Source organism: Plutella xylostella, chromosome 13 (genome assembly GCF_932276165.1).
Source record: "Plutella xylostella chromosome 13, ilPluXylo3.1, whole genome shotgun sequence".
Taxonomy (NCBI): Eukaryota; Metazoa; Arthropoda; class Insecta; order Lepidoptera; family Plutellidae; genus Plutella; species Plutella xylostella.
In genome coordinates this window covers 1,914,141-1,940,274 of record NC_063993.1, presented here as the reverse complement: position 1 = coordinate 1,940,274, position 26,134 = coordinate 1,914,141, and the positions used below count along the sequence as shown (strand labels likewise).

The 26,134-nt window shown below is 41.1% G+C and overlaps 2 protein-coding genes across 3 annotated transcripts; one reads left to right on the top strand and one right to left on the bottom strand.

Annotated features, from left to right (window-relative positions):
• Positions 1-261: 261 nt before the first annotated feature.
• On the top strand, positions 262-10,822 carry LOC105394248 (forkhead box protein E1). 2 transcript variants are annotated; one of them, XM_048625192.1, is made up of 5 exons: positions 262-1,126; positions 4,791-4,878; positions 5,803-5,967; positions 7,390-7,483; positions 10,334-10,822. In XM_048625192.1, exons 1-5 carry the CDS (start codon positions 822-824, stop codon positions 10,396-10,398), a joined length of 717 nt encoding a protein of 238 aa, XP_048481149.1. In that variant the 5' UTR covers positions 262-821; the 3' UTR covers positions 10,399-10,822. The 2 variants fall into 2 exon arrangements, with proteins under 2 accessions (XP_048481149.1, XP_011564432.2); XM_011566130.3 differs by having other exon boundaries at positions 267-1,126; positions 7,390-7,465.
• A 6,116-nt stretch (positions 10,823-16,938) lies between these two features.
• On the bottom strand, positions 16,939-19,050 carry LOC125489368 (the record flags this gene model as incomplete). The annotated part of the gene is made up of 3 exons (XM_048625113.1): positions 18,195-19,050; positions 18,033-18,058; positions 16,939-17,756 (listed from the first exon to the last, which is right to left on the bottom strand). Coding segments are annotated over exons 1-3 (1,677 nt in total), but the record flags the coding sequence as incomplete, so codon positions are not given.
• Positions 19,051-26,134: the final 7,084 nt, after the last annotated feature.

Below are 26,134 nucleotides of genomic sequence, written 5' to 3'. Positions count from 1 at the left end.
AGCCGGGAATCGAACCCGGGACCATCGGCTCAGTAGTCAGGTCACTAACCACTACGCCATTCGGTCGTCTCGTCAAAGATGTTTGGCATTCAAGCCCTGTGAAGTTCAATATATTTCAATAAACAGCCGTATATACACACTAAGTGGCCACAGCGTCAGGTAAGCCGAAAAAAATCGTATTCCTAAAATAATACGTGAATACGAATGCAAAAGTGGTGTCTCCTACACTATATTTTTACGACAAACACGCAGGTTTGTCGCTTAAACACCCATCCCCTAATATGCAATTTAAAGTTGCACTTGACCGGTTTTTATGATGTAACTAACAGCACTCGGTTATTACCGGCGGTTAGCGAGTGGCTACGGAACGTTACACCACGTCGCCAGCATAGCCTGACCCCCGGGGCCAAGCACGCTCCACTGTGCGCCGGGCCAACCAAGAAACAGCTTACAAAACAAGCGATTTCAGCCGAAACCACTGCTGTTACTTCTTGTAAGTTGGTCCGGTTTAATGTTGGGATTAACCCAGAGCGTGTGCACTCGTTTAGTGCAATACTGACTATGGTAGGAAAATACGTGGAAAAATACCTATTAGTATGTAAGTAAGGTACGTGAAGCTTTTGAAAAAATCTACTTTAAACAGCATTTAACATTCATAAGCAAAGCTTAAAATGTAAGCAACCATAAAAACATGGGAACCCAAAAAATAGCGCAGGTGTACACTGAGCTTTACCGCACGGCCACGGAGATAGCGCGCGCTGGCACCATAGAAAGAACAAAATTCCGCGTGTTCCATATTCAAACTGAGGCTCAGTGACTCTATGGCTCAGTGCAATCGCGGCCGCCCCGCTGCCACCATGGCGTGCAAGACGGGTGACAGAGTGAAGTGGCGCCGGAGACGGTCTCCGCCGGCTGACGACGACGACTGCGGGAGTCTGGCCTGGCTGCTAAACTTCCGGCTGGACGAGCTGGTGAACGTGAAGGTGGAGGAGGAGGGCCCACGGCTGCGTGTGCCCGACGGCCCGCCGGCGCCGAGGAAGCCGCCATATACGTACCCCGAGCTGATCGAGCGAGCGCTGCGGGAGCGCGGCGAGCTTACCGTCTCGGCGATCTATCAGTGGATCTCGTGAGTTGTCGCATTGTTAAGTAGATAGAAGAAGTTATGGGCTGTCACGGGAGTAGAAAATTTAAAAGCTGCGAGTCACGTGTGTCACGATGATAAGCTTCGTCGAGAGCATAAGAAGGCATGTAGAAGTACATAGATTGTGTATCTCATCTTCACCTTCTGAAACATTCTGAAATTCATTCTTTTATCACAAAGGGAAACCGTAATTAGGTGTGCCAAAGGTTGTAATTAAGATGTAATTTTTCTTGTGCTACTTAATTAATTTTCACAAAGGCTTATCCTTATTAGAAGTTTCTTGCGTAATCCTTGATTGTCTCAGATCTGCTTTCTTTATCTTTCCTTGCTAATAAGGTAAAATTTTAGCTAATTTTTCATTAACAAGATAAACGTTATTGTTGTGTGTTGGTAGATCATCTGTTAGTATCTACTTAATAATACAATACCTAGGCACAGCTACTGCTACTACTACATTCGTCTAAATTAAAATCATATTCCTACAAATTCTTTAGCCAAATGGGCCTACCAGTTTGCATTTTCATAATCATAACCTTCTAGATATTATAATGAAATAGGTAACTACGAGCCAAATAAAAAAAAAAATGTATCCACATCACATTTTTTTATTTATTAAACGGCCTAATTCTTTAGAAACACAAATAATACATTGTTGAGCGCGGCCCGCAGCCGCCCTGCGCCATAATTCAATTATTATCACCGCAAAAGCTGTTCTAAATAACACATTACAAAGGAAAATGAAGTAAAAAAATTGGCGAGGCATTTTCTTGGTTACTTTGTTAGTGGTCGCCCCCGGCTCCTCTTGTTTAGACCGCTTTGATCTATTACCACGCCCGAGGTTGCGTTACCGCCGTAACAAAGAAACCTGCATTTATAAAATCACAATGAGCTTAGTCGAGGTTTAAGTGATTGAATTATGAAGGAAAGCTCTCGAGTGACGCGGCCTTGGGACTATTTAATTACAGTTATTTTATTGTTTGTCTTGAACTTGGCGAGTATTGTCTTGAGGGCAAATTGTATTAGAAGATGAACAAATATTTTTGTGGAGCTGTTTGTCTTCGGTGGTCGTGTGGTGGGAAGGTTATGTATTCTGTCGATAGTCCCGGGTTCGATTACAGCTGGAGACACTTTGACGTTTATTTCCAGAACACCAGCAGAGAGCAGTGGGTGCAGCAATGCACTATTCTTTTCTTTTCTATTCTAAAGCAGACATGAATGAAGTCAGACTTTTTATCGAACGCCATACTAGCATGATCTCCCCGCTTGGCCAGTGGATGGGAGATTTAAACCATAATACCCTAAAATTACATTCCACTTACATAGTGTCACGTGTCGGTTTCCCCTATATTGCTGTTATTGTGAGCAAAAACCGCATTACTTTATCTATTAATAACAACCACAATAACCATCGAACACTTATCGAGGCTGTGTCAACACAAATCAGTATGGAAAATCGAATTAGCTTCGATAAGGGCGGGTTTTATCAAAAATTACTCGAGCGATTTGTTGTTATCACTGCGCTACCTACAGTATATTGAGCGATTATTTTATATTCCGTTTACATTTTTTGTTGATGAAATGTACCTCTGATATCCCATAAATACCCCATATTAAAATCACAATATCGCCGAGGATTTCATCAGAACTGCTTGGCGTATTATAAATTGAGTTTTGCAATAAGGGTTCGCAATAAGATCTCTTTGTCTTCTATTACAATGCTTTTCCTAATGTTTTATTTTATTTTATTTTTTTTCCTAATGTTTTCCTCATGTGCATCTTGGTAATCTATTCTTATTCTTGACTCTAACTTAACTTTAAAATCAGCTTGAATTTTAAAATTAAATTGTGCACCTAATCTTATACAGAATGTTGCAAAAGTCGTATACTCAGCCGACCCTGCAACACTCTATATAAAATCCTCCGATTTCAAAATAAGTACCTAAATTGTCTCCGTAAACAAAAAAATCTTCTGCTTTTTATTTTAACTTTGGATACTTGCAGCACCGAAATCATCTACCTCGATGTTTTTCATTTTAATTTGATCATCCGACGCAAGTGCCAACGCATACACTTGGTTATGAGTCGCGCAAATCATGAATTGCTAGAATCGGCCGCGCCGCTGCACATCCCATTTGTAACTGTTTTATTTATCAAACTTTACCTGTAGTTTAATTCAATATTGATTCAATCTTCGTATGTTGTTTTTTCACCCTCCACGGGTTCACTGGTTTCGCTTTGATAGAGTTTTTGCCATATGAATAATTGGTTTTTGTATTGTGTTCTCCGCTTGCTTCAGAAGTTTCAACGAAAAATATGAAATCAAATATCAACAATTTATTGATGAAGTACAGTAGCAATCATCTTTACAAAATGTCTGTTTCCATGGTCCAATAATTAAATATTATATTACGATACCATCGCTCAATTATACATTACGCCACGGTGCCGAAAGCTAACCTTGATTGACGTGAGAACCTAAAGGGTGTCAGGCCGGCTCCACACACGGCCCGGGGCAGGTGGGCGCTGCCGTGTGCAGTGTGATCTATGTGTATAGTCTATGGTTGCGATTAACCCTGCGGTGCAGGTGGGTCGATGGCGCGTGACGCGACGCGCTCGGCCGCGCAGCATCGTGCCACGCGGCGACGGCGCGGCCCACCATGCCGTGATCCTCGCCTATTCGCGCCCAGGCGAGGGTTGATCGCCTTTTGTGAGGTTATGACTGCGGGATGATGCATTGGGGTGAAGATTGCGTGATGGTTGAGGTCGCGTGTTTTTTGTTGTCTTGCAAATTGCATTTGAAGCGTAAACAACTCGTAATGTACCTGTGCGTAGGATGCTTTGTGGTACACATAGGCTGCGACGTTTAAGATAGTAATAAGAATAAGTTGAATTACAAGTAAGCAATAGAACAAGAAATGCTACGCATACTTCGTAGCGTCCGCCGCGCCGTAGCATATTCGTAGCTAATCCGTAGCCCGAGCATTTGGTCTTTGTTTGTTTACAATACGTTATACATAAGTTATTATTTATTATTTAACTAAATATCTCAACTTATGAAATCTAATATTGTAATGTGCTCTACATTACGTTATTGAACTCAGTACATAATATTTATGTACAGGCCCTTATTATTTCCAGGAAACCAGTGAATAGTGGCGACTCACGTCGTGACGAGGACGATATTCGGCCATTGTGGCTGACCCTGAGTTGCTTTCCTTTATTATCTATTCTTTTGTGCTCATAATTCGTTAAGGGGATGTTCTTGTATTTCGCTTATTGGGTAGGGAGCAGTGGGGTTGCATTGTTCAACACGGAGCTACGTTAATTAATGGGATTGTGGTCGAATGTTGAATAATAGCATCTTCTAAGTTTATCCTAGTCATGGCACGGGTCGCCTTCGGTGAATCTTCTTCGCATTATTAACTTTTCTTTCGTGACTTGCGCGGGATAATGTAAATGATAGGTGCATGATCCGCCATCTATTTGTGATTCAGCACCTGATTTGATGCTCTTTATGCGACCATCAGTGGCGTGGGAGGCCAGCGTTAGCTGCTACAACGATTTAGGAAGGATGAAGACAGAGCATTGTGTCGTTCCTTGGCAAAGGCCTAGCATAGAATTTTAATAACAATTTTTTTCTTAATTTCAGAGACCGTTTCCCCTACTACAAAGCGAATGACGAGCGCTGGAAAAACTCCGTCCGACACAACCTGTCCATCAACCCGCACTTCCGCAAGGTGAGACATAATCATCATCATCAGCAGGAGTCCAGGCAATTTTATAAAACAGTTTTTATTCAGTAAGGTTGCGTTCCTATCATGCAGTCTTTTAGCGGCCGACTGAGTTAGAGGCCTATCGGTTTAATGTGACATATATTATATTATTATGTAAGTTTGCTAGGTATGTATGTATTGTGGTTTTGGTTGCATAAAAGTAATTGGAAAATAGATAAAACAGATTCAGCAATCTTTCACATTTAAATGATGATCTCCAGCCAATTAGCCCGGTGTTAGCGGCGCGCCCGCGGCGGCTCGAGTGTGGAGAAGTTTAATCAGGAACACTAATATCCCCGTTTCCTCAGCCGAGATGACGTCGGGTACAACTTAAATTATTTTACACTGCAAATATTATAAGTTGATGTTAGCTAAGTTCGCAGTCATGATATGAAGTTAAAGCAAACAGGCGATATGAAGGGGCATGTACACTCGGAAGTTGATGCGAAACTTGAAGTTGTTGGGAAGTGAGAAGCTAACTGCTTCCCTGAATCTTCATACATACTTACCGGCTGATGCTGGTAATTACGGTGAAGAAAACACGGAGAGATGTGCACAAACTCTCCTTTGCACATGTGAAATTGAGCTTTGTCCGCGTACATAATAATATACAGTACAAGCGACTACCGAGTTGCATCACTAGGAGATGTGAGAATATTTTTACGCCCCCCTACGTTGTTATTAAACTTATCACGTCATGTCGTGCGCGTCTTGCGCCGCAAGTTTCTGCTGCTGACTACTGCTTCTGTGATTGCAGTCGTTAGAAAATTATGCGTACAATTTGGAAACCTGTATTCCGAATTCAGACCATTTGTTGTTTTATTGCTTTTATATTTAGCCAAAACTATTGACTTTGATTGAGAGAGTAATTCTGTTGTGTGCCACCAGGGGGCGCGCGCGTCGCAGGGCGCGGGACACCTCTGGTCGCTGGCGGCCAACGCGCTGGACCTGCTGCCGGCGCGGGGCGCCCCCGGCCCCGGCCCCGGCCCCCGATACATCGACCACAAGACTGAGGTGTACGTGCAGGACGCCACCATCATCGACTGCCCCAAGGTAAACACTGGACTCTTTCAATACCCTTAACACGCTTAACAGGGCCAACCCTAGTGTTGACGCTGTGAAATAACTTACGTTAGGCCTGGGTCTCCTATTTACGCCGTGGGTCGCGACCAGCGTCACGCCGTAGGCCGCGTCACGATGCTCACTATAGAAATGTACTGATGCGGTCTCCCTCACACGCCGACGTTGGCGCGTAGACATAATGAGCATTGTGACGCGGCCTACGGCGGTGACACTTGACGTGACCTACGGAGTAAATAGGAGACCCGGGCCTTATGTATCAACTGACCTTGTTTGACGCATATTGGACAGTCAACGAAATACCTACGCTAACATAAGCAGCGTAGTAGATGTTGAATCATATCAGCTTAGTCATGGTGGCACCCTTTACAGAAGCGTGTTAAAGTTTGGCCGGCAAATTGATGCGAATCCCATTATCAGACTGTCACGACATTTTCATTCGTAAACGACTTTACTTTCAGTAGAGACATGTCGCAGCAGCCTTGACACGGCGAGCCATGTCACCGGTAGCACTAAACCAGCCCGTAAAATACACGTAACTTTTTAAGTGGTGCAAAGTGATAAACGATGTAGCCATGTTCCTCACGGTTCATTCGCACAGCGTCCGTTTTATCGTTGATTTTTGTATTCGACAGCGGCGAATGGAGTTCTACGAATTAGTTTCTGTAAATTGGATCCAAACCGAGGTTATGCTGTAAAGCGAATGCTGTGTGAATAACCCCAACCCATATCGTGACATCTTCGGTTTGCGAGTGCCACTTAGTATCGAGATCGAGCCAGCCAGATGTATGTCAGATGATGCTCGAGACACCATCCCGATACTGAGTGCTCCTTAGTGCCTTAGTGCATCTCACGGTTACGCGTACATGAAATTACAGCTGTATATTACTAGAGCCAGGGGATGCCTGTAATAGGGAAACGCTGGAACCGTATTCGGAGCAACGTAGTGTTTCCAAAGCGATAGCACAAAGAATAAATCTTGTTACCATCGCATCATCATCAGCCACTTAGGTTTGAAACTGAAATTTCATCATATTTATGTAGGTGTCCCCCAAGGATGACCCCAAGACTGGGCTGCCAGCCTCAGTTTCATAGCTGGCAGATGTACTATAGGAGAAAGCGTTGCGAAATACGATACAGGGATGTTGCAAAAAGAGTAAGCTAAGTCGAAACCTACTAGTACCTTACTATACCCTTACTAACTTACTTACCTTACTATACTATACCCTTTTTGCAACATCCTGTAAAGAGCTCACATCGCGCCGCTTACCGGTTTTGTGTGCCTTAAATCCAGCAGAAATGGCTTATCGACCCTGCTCGCCGTTTTTTGCACTATAATGTTAATAATCAATAATTATTATTTATCCTAAAAAAAAAAGTATTTCTCTGTTGCAGGTGATAGTTCTGGACGAAGCCGCCATCGCCGCCGCCAACATCATCCCCGACCAAGACTTGTTCACCGGCAGCACAAGTATGTATTCTATTGAAAGTAAGTCTGAAACATTCATTCATTCATTTCTAATAGCATTAGATTACCTACATGTTACATTAATTATAGTGTCATTTATGGACAATTGTGCATGCTTACATTTATGTATATATGTATATGAATAAGGTTTAAAATATAAAATAATTAGTATCACCATTGTTGGTTAAAGATAGTGTTAAATTATGCTTCATTATTGTAATGCTCATATTTATTGGTCTAATGCTATATGGAAATAAGTAGGTATACGACAAGTTCATAATCACTATACCTAATAATATTTTCTAATGAATTTTACGATATCGTAGTGTTAGAAAATGCACTACATTTTTTAATCAATGAATTCCGTTAGAATAGGTCCTGCAAATAATTGACAAATTTTCATTCATTTCCATTTCATTTGAATTTCGATGCATACCAACACGCGCACAATACTTTATAAGAACAATGGTGAAATTAATTGATCATACCACTAAAATTCCTGTCATTTATTAATAAAATACCGAAATACTCATAACGTATTTAGGTGCTGAAAGTAAATACCGAATCCCAACCCAAAGTAAAGGGCGTAAAGGCGTATAAAGTTATAGCATTTCTTCATGGATCAAAATAGTTACTTACATATAGTTACCTATATAGTGTACATAGGTTTTAAGATTTGGAAATCAGAAAAATCCATTTTTGATCTAAATCAATATTCTGCGTAATATGCGTATTACGAAAATGCTATCAGATGTCTGATCAGTCGGAGGGCAGCAAGGAAAATATTTGACCGGAAAGAGAAATCCCCAAAATATATTAGGCTCCCATCGAACACCTATTTTACTTGTTCTAATTCTTAACGGGGCGAGTTGAGTTTGATAATTGAAAGAAAAGTAAACCATAATTTAAAATAGTTTTTTCGTTAAACAAACTATCCGAAGCATCCATATTGCGTCAGAGGTCGCGTTTGCTTCGCTAATCGAGCAATTTTAACTTAAAATTTACCAAGCAGATGTTGATTCGATATTCCTTTATTTTTGACGCGTCCCAAAGGTGATTGCGCGTCGTGATGAGATCGCGATTTCCGTCGCAACAAAAATGCACTCGGGTACAGGCGGATTGCAATTGGATACAAATGTCCCTGTATCCTGCAGAAATGCTACTTTGGCGCCGCTCCCGATTTCAATCCAATCACCATCTTTCTGTTTTAGTTGAATCTGCGAACGAACGTGTTATTTTTTAAGTGCTGTTTTTGAAGCCACTTCCTGTGTTGATTTTCAATACATGAACATTGGCGATATCATTCTCGTTTGAGCTGACGATATAGTATTGAGTAGGTTGAGGTAACATTGAGTTTGTGATACCAGCAGCACACGTTGCAGAGTGAAAAGAAAAAAAACAGTGTTTCATGCATATATCAAAACAGCCGTTCTTCACGATCTCCTTGTATGTGGTCGGTTTTTTTTTTATCTTTGGCTAGGATATATATTAAACACCGGATTTATCATGAGCATTTTCCTGGTGATTCGCCCCGCCTCCCCCGGGACGCGGGGTGCAGCCGCCGCCGCCGCCGCCGCCGCTGGCCCGGAAACAAAGCAGACTCGGGGAAACCGCGAAATACGCCTCCACAACATTGCCTCATTGGCACTTATATTTTATCATTACACGGGAAAAAAGTTAAATCTTTTCTGTTTTTGGAAGTACCTATTTAGGTTCGTGTATACGTTACGGAGGAATTTAAATTGATTCAGAGTGTCCTTTTATGATTCCTCAATCTGTACAGATAACTATTACTTACCTCAGCCTATGACGAAGGATTCCCCTCGTTTACAGAACATTGGCCAGTCCAGGCTCTCGTTTTTTCCATGAAAAGCTCAGAAGAAGATTCCATGGTACATTTCAGGTCTAACTTATTGCAACACGCAGTAAGATTCAGTGAGCTTACTTACCCAGAAAGTGTTGACTATGAATGCGTGTAGGCACGATGCCACGAGAGTCCCCCACCATGGCTAGTAACTACATGCTGTATGTAAACTTGTACGCCGCGCCGTCTGCTCCCATGTATAGTTGTATACTGGGAAGCAGTTAGATGAGACAAATAGTTGTTTGTCTTAGCAAGCCGCGGGTTCCCGCTCGATTTCACACATGACTACCTGCGGAGTAATTCAATTGATTTGTTGCCGGTTGCCGGCTGCGGGATAATAATCGTTCGCCATTTGTTTCGAGATAAGAGACGTCGCGGGACCTTTTAATTGTTTGCGAATGCTGATTGGTTTTTCGCTTTTGTTTAATGCCGATTGGTGGGGTGGGGTTATGGGGTGAATTTGTTATGTCTAAAAATAGGCGCGTGTTATACTGTACTTAGTAGATTTTCTCTCAATAGCCTATGACTCTGAAGAATAAAATGTAGTATTATACTAATGCTGAATATTTTTTTTAAATAATTAAGTTTGAGTTTTTTCGTAAAAAAAATCATATTCATTTTTTCTCTTTAGAATATGATAACTTGGCAATTCATAAAAGTAAGAGCTTCATAAATCGAGGGGAAACACATGTTTCGTTTCGTGTATCACGTTGACGCTTTGCAAGGCTCTTGTAAACTGATACCTAGTCGCACACTTATCTCTATGAATACGGAGCATCATAAATTATGAAAACTTGATTTGGTTGGGTTGGTACTGAATGCGTTCGCGTTCGTTATAATCTAATGAAAATTATGTTGTTCGGTAACATTAAAAATAGTCACTGTTAATCTGCAAAGTTGAGGTAGCTGCCATCGGAATCCAGCATAATTTAAGTATTAAAAACTAGACCGAAGATTGAACCTTCCCTAAATGTATTTACCTAACGTGTGTATTGTCTCAATTCCAGTGTTCCTGAACCCGGTCTCGTCGGAGCAGGTGGTGCGCGAGTGCGGCCTCCTCGTCGTCGACTGAATTACCAGAATTGTGTCAAGTTGCCTTAAAGCGATACAGTTGAGTGGCGTGAGTTGTGACTACTTTACATGTTGTGTTGTTGGGACAATCTTTTCGTTAATTTCCGTTGGTTTTAGTTTAGGTTGTATCTTTTTAAAAGCATGAACGTGTTTAGGTTTATATTTAGTTTTAAAGCCGTACGAAATCAATGTCCGGAGGATAAATAATGGGTTAAGTTTATGTTGTAAATATATTGAAGTTTCATATTCTGAGATGAAATCATAAATTTTGGAAAGGTGATGTGTTGTACTTTAAGTTCCATAAAATGTCAGCCTTTATCGAAATTGGCTCGACGCACAGTGGATCGAATGTATGAGAGACGTCGGACATAGAGGTTTCAAAAAAGTAATGCATATATTATGAAAAACTAAAAGCTTGGACCAACGAGGCGTATCGAACTTATTTTTCACGAAGAGCATCATCTACGCTATGTATATTATGTTTTCCAATTTCCCCATAGTCGGTTAGAACTTAACCAGGTATTAGTGGTTGACTTTTGACACATCTGTCAAGAATCTTATATAGAGATAACGTATAATTGATAACCAATCCCTGGTCGGTTAGATAAGCGGCGACTATGAATAAATTTGCACTAAACATATTAATACTTACATGCGAATTGACTAAAAAGTTATCGTTATAATTGCAATTCATAAAAAATTGCTAAACATCATCGCACACGACAAAAAAATCCTTTTTGTAACATAACTTTATCTAGATAATTATGTGAACCCACCAACCCGCAGTGGACTAGCGTGGTGGGAAATGGTCAAAACTAAGGAAGTTTAGACCTTGGGGATATGCACAACGGTTCCACTCGAGAGAGCCAGGTGCAGGTACTTACACCCCCACACAGAGAATAGAATAGAATCAGGGATATACTTGTGTAAGAATAGAATACATATCTTTAACTAGGTTTGATAACTCTGAGACTGATCGCTGAGGTTAAGTAACAACTGACACGGTCAGCCATTGGATGGGTGACCTGGACGCTTCCGTGCTTCGGACGGCACATTAATTTTTGATATAATTAAGTATATAATGTTATCTATTATTTGTATTTTTAAAATGTATTGTGTTTAGTTTATAATTATGGGCCACTGATGCCTGAAATAAAGGTTTATTATTATTATTATTATTATTATTATTATTATATTATTAAGCCGTGGGTCCCGGTTGCTGCTTCGGGAGCAGTCGTGAAGCCTAGTCAGAGGCCTTCAGGCGGCTTGAAAAAATCTGACAGTCGGGTTGCCCACTTACCCGACAACTCTCTCAGCACAAGCTTGCTTGTGTTGGGGTCCACCAACCCGCACTCGGCCAGCGTGGTGGACTAGGCCTAAACCCTTCCTTCATTGGAAGGAGACCCGTGCACCAGCAGTGGGGACGTAATGGGTCGTGGTGAGCTGGCCACGACAGGTTAACCGATTGACACTGCCATTTAGAATACGTATGGATTTTTGGTTTTTCATAATATTCCTTTTTTATTGAAACCTCTATGTCCAACGTCTCCCATACATTCGATCCACTGTGCGAAGCCAGATTATTATGTTTATAGGCATGTTGACAAAAGTGTTAGTATAGCGACTTACGAAACTGTTTACTTATTCAATTCCAAGTAAGTACGTACCTATGTTCGCATTACCTATGTATGATAACGATAAATAAGTATAAGATTGGTGTCTTTGATAATAAACTTTGTGAACGTTGTTTTTTGTTTCAATCTGGCTCAACGGTTATGAAGGCCGCACAATGGGGATGAGAAAATTTAGATTTTTCCCCAAAGCGTCCTCCACACATCGCGCATGGGCCGCGGGGGACCGCTGGCACGCAGTATATGCTATGAAAACAGATGAAGCTAAACTTTACTCCCAGCTCGGGGCCGCTAGCTGTCACGGACTCACGGAATAACGCAGTGGAAACTTTTGACACTTGAAACAAGCTAACATCTTCTTAAACATTTACGTTTACTGCTTATTTAAGATGTTTGTAGAGTTCGTGACTTGTGAGTGAACAACGTATTTAAGTGAAGGGTTTGTTTCATGCAGGTAGTGCTGGTGGGATCAACGTTGTGGGACCACTCTTTTTATATGGGTTCCTAAGCGTAAAGTTGTTTACAAATGTAATGCTAGACTTCATATCTAATTTATATACAGAAGTTGGAATTGCATTTTAGTTTGACACGGGGCTATACCTACGAGTTTTGCACTGGCCTGCTACGATAAGAAGAGGGCATGATTTTACATTTTGACACAAATTATTGACCGACATCATGCCCTCACAGCTGCTATGGTTGTTTTATACAGAATTCTAATTACTTTTACCTATCATCACCCCGGTTTCTGGTTTCCACAGTAACCTCAGCGTATAATACACAGTAACTACATAAACTAAGATACTAATTAAAGTTACCGTCGATCTTGGGAAATGGTTGCTTTGCGATAATTAACTAGAACGTGCCGCGACTCTGTAACTGGCCGCTTCCTGTTTACACAAACAAAATAAATTCAGCGTCTCGGATTTTCTAATATCAAGTACTTACATAATATAAAACATGCTTCGCATTTCTGATTAGGAGCTCTTTGTAAACTTAAATAAAATTTTCCTCCTTTAATTCAGTCGCGCGCTCAAAAACTAAATTGTATCTACTCACCCTCAAGTGTTTTATTAAGCTAAAGTTTACCTCGGTGGAGATTCTTCAAGTACTCGTTGTAATTGCTTTAGAGGACAGTTCTTGGTACTGAACAAGTACCGAGCTTAGTGAGGCAACCTTGGCAGATAGTGCTCCATCTTTTTTTAGCGTTTCTCAGTATCTTAATGATAATGCTGTGATAAAAGTTAACAGTTTATTTATGTAAAATGATTTAAAAAAGGCATTAGGACTGCCTTTTTCACCAGAGCTATGTGCTATGCAGCTGCTATGCTGCGATGTGAAAGAAATTCAGACGTTATGCTATGTGAACCAATGAATATGTTTGGTGGATATCAAAAACACATACACACACACACACATCTCTTTGGGAAATACACCCTAACGTTCAAGTAATACATTTAGCAGGAAATTATTCAAATTTAACTTACACAATAATATGACATTTGCCGTATTATTGCGAACTTGCCCCGGTCCAGCCGAAATTATAATAATGTCAACACCATGCACCGGGCTCCTCCCAGTAGGTTGCCTTCGGACGTAACATGACGCAGCAATTCTACTCCAGCCCTATTCCAGCACCCCGATCCGGAAAAAACAGAGCTAACGTATAGAATCGAGTGCGAGTGTTTTAACTCGCATTCTATTCGAAAGTGCTATCAACTTTGAGTGCACTTTCGAAGCACTTTTTACCTATCTATACTAGACCTTACCTACCTAATAGAATGACCTATATTCACCGCAGTTTTGGTGTTTACAGGTTGACAGCACTTTCGAATAGAACACTCGCACTCGATTCTATACGTTAGCTCTGTTTTTTTCGGATCGGGATGCAGGAGTACTAGGCGGTAGGGAATTCGATTTACATTGCTGCACGGGAAAAGGGTTTCATGTTGCGAATTAAACTTTGAGCGTCGATGTACGGACAACGACAAAACGTCTCGAGTCGTGACGTCCTATTTGCCGAAATGTCCAGTCGGTCTTTGAGGGTTGATTCCCGGAACATCATCAATGATGGCCACTTCATCTACATGCACATATACACCTACAAGACCCCCAGGAATCTAAGGTTGTGGAATTTTGCAGCAAATTCTACGACGTATTCACAATCGCTTTACGATCGCCGAGTCGCTGTGAATAGGGCTGCATCAACAGTCCTGCAGAAGGAGCTTGGATATTATACTCCGGTTTAGAATAACTGACGTGCGGTTTGTTAGACGCTTTGATATGAACTGGGAGTAAATTACTCTCGCAGGTTAGTTTCATCGAGATTGTTATTTAGTTGTTTAATAAAGTGGAGTTGATAATTTAGATGTCTGTTTTGTCAAGAACATTGTCTTATCCTAATCCTAACTAATATTATAAATGCGAAAGTAACTGTGTCTGTCTGTCTGTCTGTCTGTCTGTCTGTCTGTTACTCTTTCACGCCAAAACTACTGAACGGATTTGAATGAAATTTGTTACACATACGGTCTAGACCCTGGGAAAGAACATAGGCTACTTTTTATCCCGAAATTCCCACGGGAATTTTTTTAAGGCGAAGCGAAGCGCGCGGGAACAGCTAGTTATGTATATACTGAGCAGTAGTAGTAGTAGTGTACCTTACCTTACCATTAGCAGGACTGACATTATCTACAAGTTTCAATGTACTGTACCTATCTACCGATGGCTGGTAGTCAACTGATATTGCTACTTGCAGGTTTCTAGCATAAAGCCAATCGTATTCCACGAATTAAATAGCTGGTGGTCCCTTAGAGCGTGAAGAGTAAAGACTCATCGCATCACTTGAAGTTTAAATTAAAGTTGACATACTAGCGAGTGTGGCGGCTCCCGCGGCGCGCAGTGTGCAGTGAGCTTGGCTCGTGACGTGTTTAGTTTTGAATAGCTGCGGCTTCGCAGCTGACCTTAGGCGATTCGCACATTGTTGTTGTTGGCGGATTATTATTGTATGCAAAAAATATAGTTTATATAGAATAACCACTGCCGCCGCCTCACCGGGCTGTAATTTACTATGGAAAATCCGCAATCCGCGCGGTGAGGCGGTGAAGTGTGTGAACCGCCTAACCATTTGTCGGTTCGTAGGTTCTTAGGTATGTCTTGTTTTATGAATGAACGAAACTAAATTGAAGCTGTAAAGTTTTATCGATCAGTCAAAGTTAGGCACCTCGTTTTGTCACATTATGATAAGTAGTTTTTTGAAGTAATAGGGGCAGCATATTCGATTATTGGTCAAATGACCCCTCCGTTTTGCTTACTATCCAGCATTCGAAAATTTAATTACTGACTGAACCGAATGAGCTCGAATCGTAACCTGTCACTTTCCAAGAAATGGTAATTAAGATTTTAATTAGGCACTATAATATACGGAATACAGGTCCATTATGCACTCTAGTAGGTAACTTTAATAATGGATGTCAAAAATGAAAATGCGTTGTTTAAAATATACCCGAAAACCTTTTACCATTTCCCAAAATTCTGGCGGATACTCGGAACAGATCAGTGGAAATACGGATTGGGGTCGTGTGAAATATTACAATAGTTTTCGGTGGCATATCTCTTTCTCAGACACGTCGTAATATCGGCATTAGCAAGTGTGCGGTATCGACTAGTGGTCGACCGTCCGCTGGTACAGTCGACTCCACAATTATTAATGCTCTTTCCTCATCCTTGTCAAAATATAAAATCCTGAAACCGAAAATTTCTTCTTCTTTGGTGTTCTGTGAAGTTTTTGGTTTAAAAGATACAAAACTACTCGTATGCATATATAATTATGGCGTCGACTGTACCTTGCCCGCAGGGAGGAGGGTTTCCTCTATCTGTTTTTCTGGTCATCTTTCACACGCCGCGCCTCTACGGACGTGTCTTTGTAATGTCTTTGAAACACTCTGTATTTTTTCCTTTCCCGCCACTGTTAAACGCTGAAAGCTTTCTGCGTTTTTGTGTTTCACGCTTACTGTCCTTTAATTTGTGTTTGCGCAACGTGCGAAGTTTCCTCAATCTGCATCTGGAAGTGTAAATACGGTTGCAGCTAAAAGCGAAGATCAGGAATTTGTCCAATTTGCGGAGTGGAGACGAAGTCGGCGGCGGCGGCGGCGGCAGCGGGGGCGGGGGCGGGGCGGGGCGGGGAGGAAGCTAAACTTAGCCGGCGGAATGCAGCCCGTGACCTGGCTCGTGACGTCACAGGAAACATCTCAACTGAAGCCAATCTCTGAGATTCTTAGCACATTAACCGACGTATTGTGTGTGGGCACCGAAGATGCACTTGCATTCCTGAGAAACTAATCACTCGTAGAATACACCCTTAAAGTTTGTCGGGTTCGAAAAACAACACATATACTTAGTCTACTAATTCTTGCTTAAAAAGGATGAGTGCGTTGCATTATAGCAATCAGCACATTCCGTTATTCTCCTACAAAATGTGGGTCACCAGTTGTCGTCATCATCAGCCAATAATCATCCACTGCTGGACATAGGCCTCTCCCAAGGAGCGCCACAACACTCGGTCCTCGGCCTTCCTCATCCAACCACTACCCGCCACCCGCCTAAGGTCGTCAGTCCAGCGGGCAGGAGGGCGTCCCACGCTGCGATTGCCTGTTCGTGGTCTCCACTCGAGAACTCGTCTACCCCAACGGTTATCGGTTCTTCGGCAGATATGACCAGCCCACTGCCACTTCAGCTTGCATATTTTGACAGCTATGTCGGTAACCTTAATCCTCTGACAGATAACCTCATTTCTGATACGATCCATCAGAGAAACCCCAAGCATAGCTCTCTCCATAGCACGCTGAGCGACTTTAAATCGGTGGACCAGTCCTACCGTCAGTGTCCACGTCTCTGCATCACATCACATCCCCCTGTCTCACTCCACGTTGCAGTTGGATAGGTCTTGTCTTGTGGTCCTGTACTTGGACAGTCATAGTAGCGGCATTGTACAGACATCTCAACACCTCGATATAGCGCCAATCGATTTGGCATCTCTGCAAGGATCCCAAAACTGCCCAGGTCTCGATGGAGTCGAAGGCTTTTTCATAGTCCACAAAGGCTAGACACAGAGGCTGATTATACTCTTCAGTCTTCTGTATAATCTGCCTTACTGTGTGGATGTGGTCTATTGTACTAAAGCTTTTTCGAAACCCAGCCTGCTCTGGGGGCTGAAACTCGTCTAACTTTTGGGCAAGACGGTTCGCGATAACCCTTGAGAACCGCTTGTATACATGGCTTAAAAGCCAGATCGGTCTATAGTTCTTCAGAAGGGTTTTGTCACCCTTCTTAAAGAACAATACCACGACGCTCTCAGACCATGCCTCCGGTGTAATGCCATTGTGAAGAACCGAATTGAAGAGCCTCTGGAGCTGTTCGAGGATTGCAATACCTCCAGCTTTCAGAAGCTCTGTAGTAATTCCGTCTTCACCCGGAGCCTTGTTGTTTTTGAGCTGCTCAATGGCTATCCTAATATCGCTTATGTCGTCATCAGGGATGTCGTCAGTGTAGTGGCGTATTAGTGGCGCTCTGGAATCGGTGAGCTGAGCCACAGACTTCTGCGCGTGTGAAGCATAAAGTTGTCCGTAAAAACCTTCGATTTCGGCAAGAACCTCCGGCTTAGAGGCAACGATATTTCCATCTGCAGACCTCAACTTCGTCAAGTGGCTTCTCCCAAGTTGCTGAACGAAGACTTTTGACCCCCGATTTTGCTCAATTGCTGCTTCTATGGCGCGTGTGTTGGAGCGACGGCTCTCTTCGTATCAGCTTCTTTATACGCTTGTTGAGTTCTGACGAAGTGTCACCTGCCGACGGAAATTCGCGTCTCTGCCTCATAAGCTCGAGTGTCTCGCTTGAAAGTTTGGACTCCTTGCTTTTGCTTCTCATGCTAAAATGTCCGTGGTCCACCTCACGAAGACCCTTCACTATTTGGATTGTATCCGCGTCAATATCCGTAGTGGTTTCCAGCTATTCGAATCGGCTCTGTAGTTCTCTCTGGAAGCTGGTGTTGCCAGCTCTGATTTGGTGCAGTGTGGGACGAAGGGTCGACTTCACCAGACGTCTCCTCTCCAGCTTGAAGTTAATATTCAGAGTACCTCGGAGAAGTCGGTGATCACTCCCAGTTTTAAACCTAGTGATCACTGAGACATCTCTGAATATGTGCCGCTTGTCAGTCATAATGAAGTCGATTTCGTTTTTCGTCCTACCATCGGGGCTTGCCCATGTCCATTTCCTCTGGGGCTGTTTCTCAAAGAAAGAATTCATCAAGTACGGTCCCTCCCTTTCGAGGAAGTCAACAAGCATTTGCCCTCTCTGGTTTCTGCTACCAAAGCCATGAGGTCCTACCCTCGATTCGTCGCATTCTTGTACTCCCACTTTGGCGTTGAAGTCCCCCATCACAACGGTGTATTGGGTCTTAGCAGTACACTTGATAGCTCTAGAGATATCTTCGTATACTGCTTCGAATTCTGTGTCAGAGTATGCCGAGGTTGGTGCATATACCTGTACGACCTTCAAGGAATACCTCTCGGTTAGTTTTAGTACTAGGTATGCTACCCGATTCGACACACTGCTGATCTCCACTACGTTGTTGACAAGGGTCTTGTTGACGAGGAATCCTACGCCACCTTGGGACAGTTGGTCGCCCTCGCGATGGTAGAGCATGTGGCCGGACTCCAGGGTCATCGTGTCCTCGCCCTCTCTATGGACTTCTGATAGCCCTAGGATGTCCCATTTTATTTTGCTAAGCTCTACCTCGAGTTCTACCATCTTCTCGTCCTCTCTCAGTGTCCATGCGTTGTATGTCGCCAGTTGTAGTCGTTGATGGCAGCCATTCGTAACCCGGGGATTCTTCGCACGCCCTGCCCTACCGTTACCTAGACCGCTGCCGTAGTCAGGAATAGTAGGGCTGCCGGGAACTGGGGGGCGGGGCTTTGGGTGTGACTCCATGGACGTTTTTGCCATAATCACCACGCTTGGCAATGTGGGTTGTTGATCGCAGGGCTACACTTTTCGTACCGGTGACGCTGCTGCCCATCGCCGGCCTATGGGATTTAGTGTAGCTGTTTTTGGATGGTTATACCGCCATCATTCTTATTATTCTTATTCTTATTCTTATTCTTATTAAATCATCCGGTCGCCAGAGCCTCGTCTGTTATTTAGCAGGGTGCACCACGGGCAGGTCAGGTTGGCAATTGGTTCATTCGGATGTTTAGAACCCTTACACCCCAATTTAATCCCACACAACACCCAGTTGTCGTCGTATCCCTAATAAAAAATATCAAAATGAAATATTAAATGAAAATAAAATATTATTATGTGCCTGGTCGTGCGTAGGTATACTATTATAGGAATTAAACAGAACCATTAAATAATTTCAGCATGAAAACAAGTTACCTCCATTGAACTCATTTCGTAATTATCTTCAGACAGATTTAATCCAAACACTGATAACTATTTCATTGAAGACAAACTTGAAACAATTACTTGAATTAATTAATAAGTTTGTTAAAGTTATGTAAATGGATTGTTGTTGTGGCCTCCTAAATTTGTGGGATTATGTTTGTGTCGCAGTCTCCTTTGATGGTCATAATTATTTGATTACCTAATAAACCTCTAATTATTTGATTTCCTAATAGGCAAATTCGAAATTAATCAATTGTATATACCTAATACACTCTCATAATCGAATTAAATTAGATATACACTTGACATAGTCTAAGGTTGTGATCACAGTGATTTATTTAAGTATACAAATATATGGAAAGAATTTCACTTCATACGTTTTGATGGAGATGGTAATAATTTTTTTAAACCTTCATTAATAGGTATCTGTTAATAGGTGGCCAACATGAAAATTCATATTATACCTATACCTACCCTATTTTTAAGAAGAAGTAGAAGAAGATCTGATACTATCACACACATAGACACCATCGTGTGAGGGTCTTGATCCAGTTGAGTCGGACATTTGCGACCTCCAAATACTGGAGGGATCAGGATTAACACTGCCATGCGTCTGGTTGGAGATAATAGTATATCTATGCATTATTATACTACCCCTATGACCGCGTCCTAAGAAGCGTCCGTAGTCTAGCTAGCTTCAGTGATCGTAACTGATCATTAAGGTTAAGGAACACATGGCACGGTCAGCCATTGGATGGGTGACCGATATCAAGAGGTTGTTTTCTGGACTATAAAATGTATGAAGAAATGGCTTTAGCAATTCTGACAAAATGGACGCACTTGTGTGAAATTTTATACAAAAAATATGTATGCGATACGTCTTGTGCCGAATGGTGGACGCGAGCCTTATAGTCCAGTCAATGAATGCGGTGTAGAGTGCGTGAGCAGGTAACTAAACTTGCATTTTGCTAAAGTCACTGACATAAAACACCGAGTTAGTAAGCTTAAGTGTAAGTAAAATAGCTGTAACTTTAGGTGGGTTAGACACTAACCAGCATATGTATATATTTTCTAAAAGGGAATTTAAAAATCTACAACTTCTTTTGTATTCATTTTTTCCATTTATGAATAGGTTTAGACAATATGATGCAATGTTTATGAATGTTTTGACATGAATTCATTTTTCTTGTAAATTTCACCTTTTTCCGAGGGTAATAGCTCGAAAACGGTTAGGAATTAAAAAAAAAACATATGCTATAAAAGTTTTAGATAATTTTAAGAGGTCCATTTTATTAGTTGAAAATATTTCTCCCCGATGCACCGTTTTTGAAATATAAGCAAAAAACCAAAAAAAAAAAAATTACCCCCCCCCCCCTCATCCCCCCCGCTCATCACCTAGAAGTCAGGACTTTTGGTATGTTAACAACCTAAGCCCCCTGAACAAGTTTCTGAAGGAATCGCTTAGTTACCTGCTCACGCACTCTACACCTCATTTTGGGTCATTTATTGACTGGACTATTAATTAACAACCAATCAAGTAACGACGCCTTTGATTAGATAAATAAGTATAACTGTGTTTATAGCGATGCCTGTTCACTGGAACACGCGGGAGACAAACTTAAGGCAGGTACACACTGACATCGGCACGTACACACATCTCAAGTAGTTAATATTTGTTGTGGGAACAGAATATTGATGGAGGCCGTGACGAGGGTCCTCGGCGACCCCCCTTAAGCCACTGCTGACTGTGAGCACATTGAGCACATGCCTTTATGCGCGTATTCTTTATGATTGAGCTCGCTGATTTAATATTTGATTACGGATGTAGGTTGTGTGCGTGTCGTGTTATTTACATAAAGATACGTTATTCTGTTTGATCTAATATTTAAGCTTTTTGTTTGTGCCGCGCTTAGGTGGCATTCATAAGGTTTGCTCTGCCTTGTTTGGCGTCTCGAAATGAACTGAAGAAAAATGTACTCAAATAAATATTTACAAAGTCAGCTTTTGTACATTGTAATATAGGCAGGCGACAACGTTAAATAAATTGGAATGAATAAGTTGTCCGCTGAAACACTTTATTAGCTCAGGTTTCGCAGGAAAGCGAGCATTGCTTTTATAAATTCACTTGAGACTCAATAAGCGGGAGGCATCAGTGACAAACAGCTGTAAGCGAGCCGAGCACGATCGTGTCAGCCTCGCAATAAGTCTGCATCGGAGCTGCAACCGGATCGCACTGGTATCCGGAATACGTGTAATGTCGGAGGTGTTACGGGATGTTTGCTCGCCATATTGGAAGGTTATTCGCCGTGTTTCGAATAGATGTGGGCTGCAAGACGTACGGCGCTTGTATGGAGTAGTGCTTACAGGGAGTTAATTGTTTCGATCACCTGCTCACCGCCTGGTCCCTGAATGGGGTCTGAAGTAAACAATGTTTTAAGTGCTTGGTTGATATTTAGCACTAAAACTCATTTGAAGAATTGAAATGTCTTTATTTGTAAAATTATTCTTAGGGAGCAAATGAGAAGCTGCAGTTTTTAACATAAATTAAAATAAAAGAGATAGATATCCTTGATTTTAAAAAAGCATATTTGGAAGCGTGATCTAATGAAAAAGAAAATATTTAACTGATTGTGTCAGTCATAAAATTACGTAGGTAATACGTATACCACGTATACCGTAAATAAATGTCTGGCAAAAATGTTGGTAATATAATGGAATAGTTTATGCGCCCGTGCCTGTAATTTGCGGAATTTTCAGCTTTTACTATGCATAATAAATATAAAATTCCTTCAAAAAATGTTTGTCTATGGTATGCTTTCCCTACAATAACGAGTTTTAATGAAAAGTTAATATTCCAACAACGTAATTGTGGTCATAAGTTTTGAAAATGCGATACTTTACAAATTGTCGTTAGCATTGCTCGCGAGCCCGTCGACTCCCCGTTTTATTGCGGACCGAAGTTGCCCAATAAAAAAAACGTTTTGAACAAAATTTATGTTCGTATGTTTAAAGAATGAGACACCAGTGGAAAAACAGCGTATCGGGGACCGATAAAAATATTTGGCGTTCCCCTTTCTGGAGAAATGTATGCGACCAATATAACTGGAGACCTCGGCGCAAGCAGCGTCCTGCCGCGCCGGGGCCACGCTATCTGCGCCGGGTTATACTGATATTTGTACAATATTCATTTTATTGTTTCTCTTTTCTTTAACCGTTGTGAGCGAATTTTCTCCGAAGTTGGACAAGAGCGGTGGACAATTGAGACTTTTAACCGCTCTCGGGATCCCGCGGGACAAATTGTTTTTCCCTTTCCATTGTTTTGTCATGTTTGCGTCGGTTTGCACCGCACTAGGTTTCTTATTGATTGTGTATTTTCTAAGATCTTAGCTTACACATTTTTGCGGTGCGGAATGATTGGGTTGCAGAGTGAAGTCTTCATAAGGGATGGCGGGTTGCGTTATCTCGGGTTTCGGGTCAAGTCGGCAGTATGTCCGTCTAGGGAATAGCTCAGTATCAGCCGCACTTATCTACCTTTTCCGATTGCCACGACTAGCTATGTCATCAGGGTGTTAGATTTTACTTCCGCTCCGCGGCACAGAGGTGGGGGTCACCACCGAAAGAGGGTATGTAAACAAAAAAAATGTATGCAATAACTAGTGAACCCACACCCACACAGTAACTTACGTACTTAGGTATAAAAAAAGAAAGTTATTTCTTATGTCTTTCTAGGGCTTCCTTTGTTTTATGGCGACACGGCCTTGACAGTCAAATGCCGGGATCCGATGGATGGAACTGTCGAATGTGCGAGAAATATCGCCACAGAAAGCCGGAGCTCCGAAAGTTATAGCAATAATGTTACCCGTTCCTTACGCCGTTTATCCTTAGTTTTATTATGTTATTCGTTAGATACGAGTGTGCCATTTATTTTGGTTGTTATTGAATTTTAATAATGGGTTGGATGGTGGAATTTTACATGTTAAGAATAGCCATAGGTTATTTAGCCGTTTTGTAGAGCCGGGTAATTTTGTTATTCTATTATATTATTCAAGTAGTTGAAATACTTTTTTACGAGCATACATAAACACAGATTACATAAGTTAGGTACTAATTCTACAGCAATAACGGAATAGTTAAATTCGATCGTTAAACTTGATTCAAGTTTAATCAAGTTTAACTGAGCTCTGCTAAGTTATTTAGCTAAGCATCGGTAATTATCGTCAAGTTAGACACTTTTCATCGCTAATCAACTTGCTAGTTCCGAGATCTGATAACAACAACTTAAATAATCAACTTGTCTTGAGGTTCTGATTTACGACGAGGGGTGGTAGCGTCGATCGATCGCGAAGTTTATTTGGGAGTTATTACTGCTAATTATTAATGAATTTAATCAAGTACTTACTTACTATTATTATGATCAGCTTACTAGGTATTATCTACTGTAAAAAGATATGCTATAAGTACGCTCAAACCTTGAGAATTTTTGTCTATCTAGTAGTTGTATAGGGAAGGTGATGGATATTCTTTCTTTCTTTCTTCTTTCTAAAGTTTTACAACGTTTTAATAATAATGATGTGCCTAAAAATTGTTTGTCAGTTACTGTGTCTTACGTGCCTTGTAAGTGTTATAAGTACATACTTACATATTGTTAGAGAAGTCATGACACATTTTTTTATTACAAAAAAGTGCCAGCAACGTATTCAGTTTTGCCGTCTCAGTCCCTTGTCCCGGATGTAATACTGATTTATGAGCACCCTGTATAAAGACATCTGTTTTCAAAGACGCGTATCTTTTCTTTATGAAACAATAAAACACAATTTTAATGTGTTTCTGTCTTGAATTTTTAGATTAAATTAAATTTAATGTTGGATTTTTTTAATCTGTTACATTTTAAAGTTATTTCTACTGTTTATTAACTAATATAGTGTACATGTTTTAGCTAATGTAGTTTATTTTAAATATAAGACAGTTTTAATGTACGTAAGTATGTAGGTATAGGTAATGTACTAATGACAATATTTAGTTTACCAGTTTTAGTTAAACATGACTACATAAGCACTTAGATGTAATTTAATATATGAAAAGTAAATAAAAAAGGCGAAACGGCAAAATAACACACACCATTTCACTCCCATATTAGAATTCCCGATAAACACCGCTAACAGATATCATTCTCCTGTATCGGCTCAACTCTAAGCACACAATCCCAAACCTTTCTCCGGCGAAAAAAACAATTCGCTCATCCAGAAAACAGATAATAACCGTTATAGTTTATGTAAGTATTCCTCACTCGGGCTCGCGCCCCCCCGCCCCGCTCAGCTCCCCGCGCCCCAGCCGTTGCCGCCCCGTGGCTAGATCATATATAATTCACTTGGAGGCGAACAGACCACCCAAGCGCGAAAAACCCGCTTCCCGAAAACACTGTTATAATATTCCCGCCGTAACATTTACATGGGGAAACTATAAAATAAAACATAGTATGGAGGTTCCTTATTCAATAGCACTGACCCGTGAAGTGCGGACATAAAACAAATAATAAGGTTACAGTCTATACGCGCCTTCGACTTCGCGATATGGTTGCTGGGATGGTTTTAAAAAGGCGAAACATTGCATGCGCTCCAACGTGAAGGAAATACCTACCTACAACGTAATACATAATGTTCTTACTTTGTCTACTCACTTCACAATTTTTAAATTGCATAAACATATAAACATATTATTATAGTGTAATAATAAAGTTAAAGTTAGTTAGTACTTATCATTGTTATTTTACTGGATCAATGGATTGGAAATTTGAGACAAAGATCTTAAAGGTTTTTTTAACTTTAAGTAATTATATAGGTAGGTAGGTATCGAGTTATTTATTTGAAAGCAGAATTGTAAAAAATATATCTGAGCATTGTGACATGAAATACTGAAACTTATTAAGAAACAGAAAGTAAGCAAGAAGGCAAGATCTGGAATATAAAACCGGAGTGGACTGAAATAGACGTCTTATTGAATGTTCTAGATTCCTTTTCAATTTGCTTCAATCGCGTACAATGACTGTCTGTTCTGTGTGTATGTGTGTGTGTGTGTAGCTGACGATGGCAAAACTGTGCATTACATTCAGATTCAGCGTTATTCTAAATAGTGAAATCTAGATTTTACACCAGAGAAAGTTCTACAAGTTAACGTAAGTACCTAGATACAAAGAGTGTTTACATAGATTATTTATTCAATATTTTTTGTTACATTTATAATTTTTAAATAAACCTTTAATAACTCCGAATCTTTATTCTATCTTAAAAATACGAACCGTAAAACTTAAATTTCGCCAATTCCATATATCGCGCTAGTCACTCACAAAATGTACATGCACATTTGTTAGCCTGTTGCCGATACTCATTTATCATTTGAATGAGCTAAGCGGAGTCGCTAGCTCTCACGGCCCAGCACCCAACAATGGATCCATTTGTGCCTAGATCTAGATCATAGTGGATACAGCTGATAATTAGCTGCTCGAGCTATTGTCTCGGCTCGGCCGGAGGCGCGATGACTCGGCATAATCTAATCGCTTCAGACGGTCAATTCTCGTATTTAAAAATGGATACATTTCAATATCAATACATTTATATTCAGTGCTAGGTATAAGTTGTATGAACTCTGGATATTTTATCTTTGCTTATT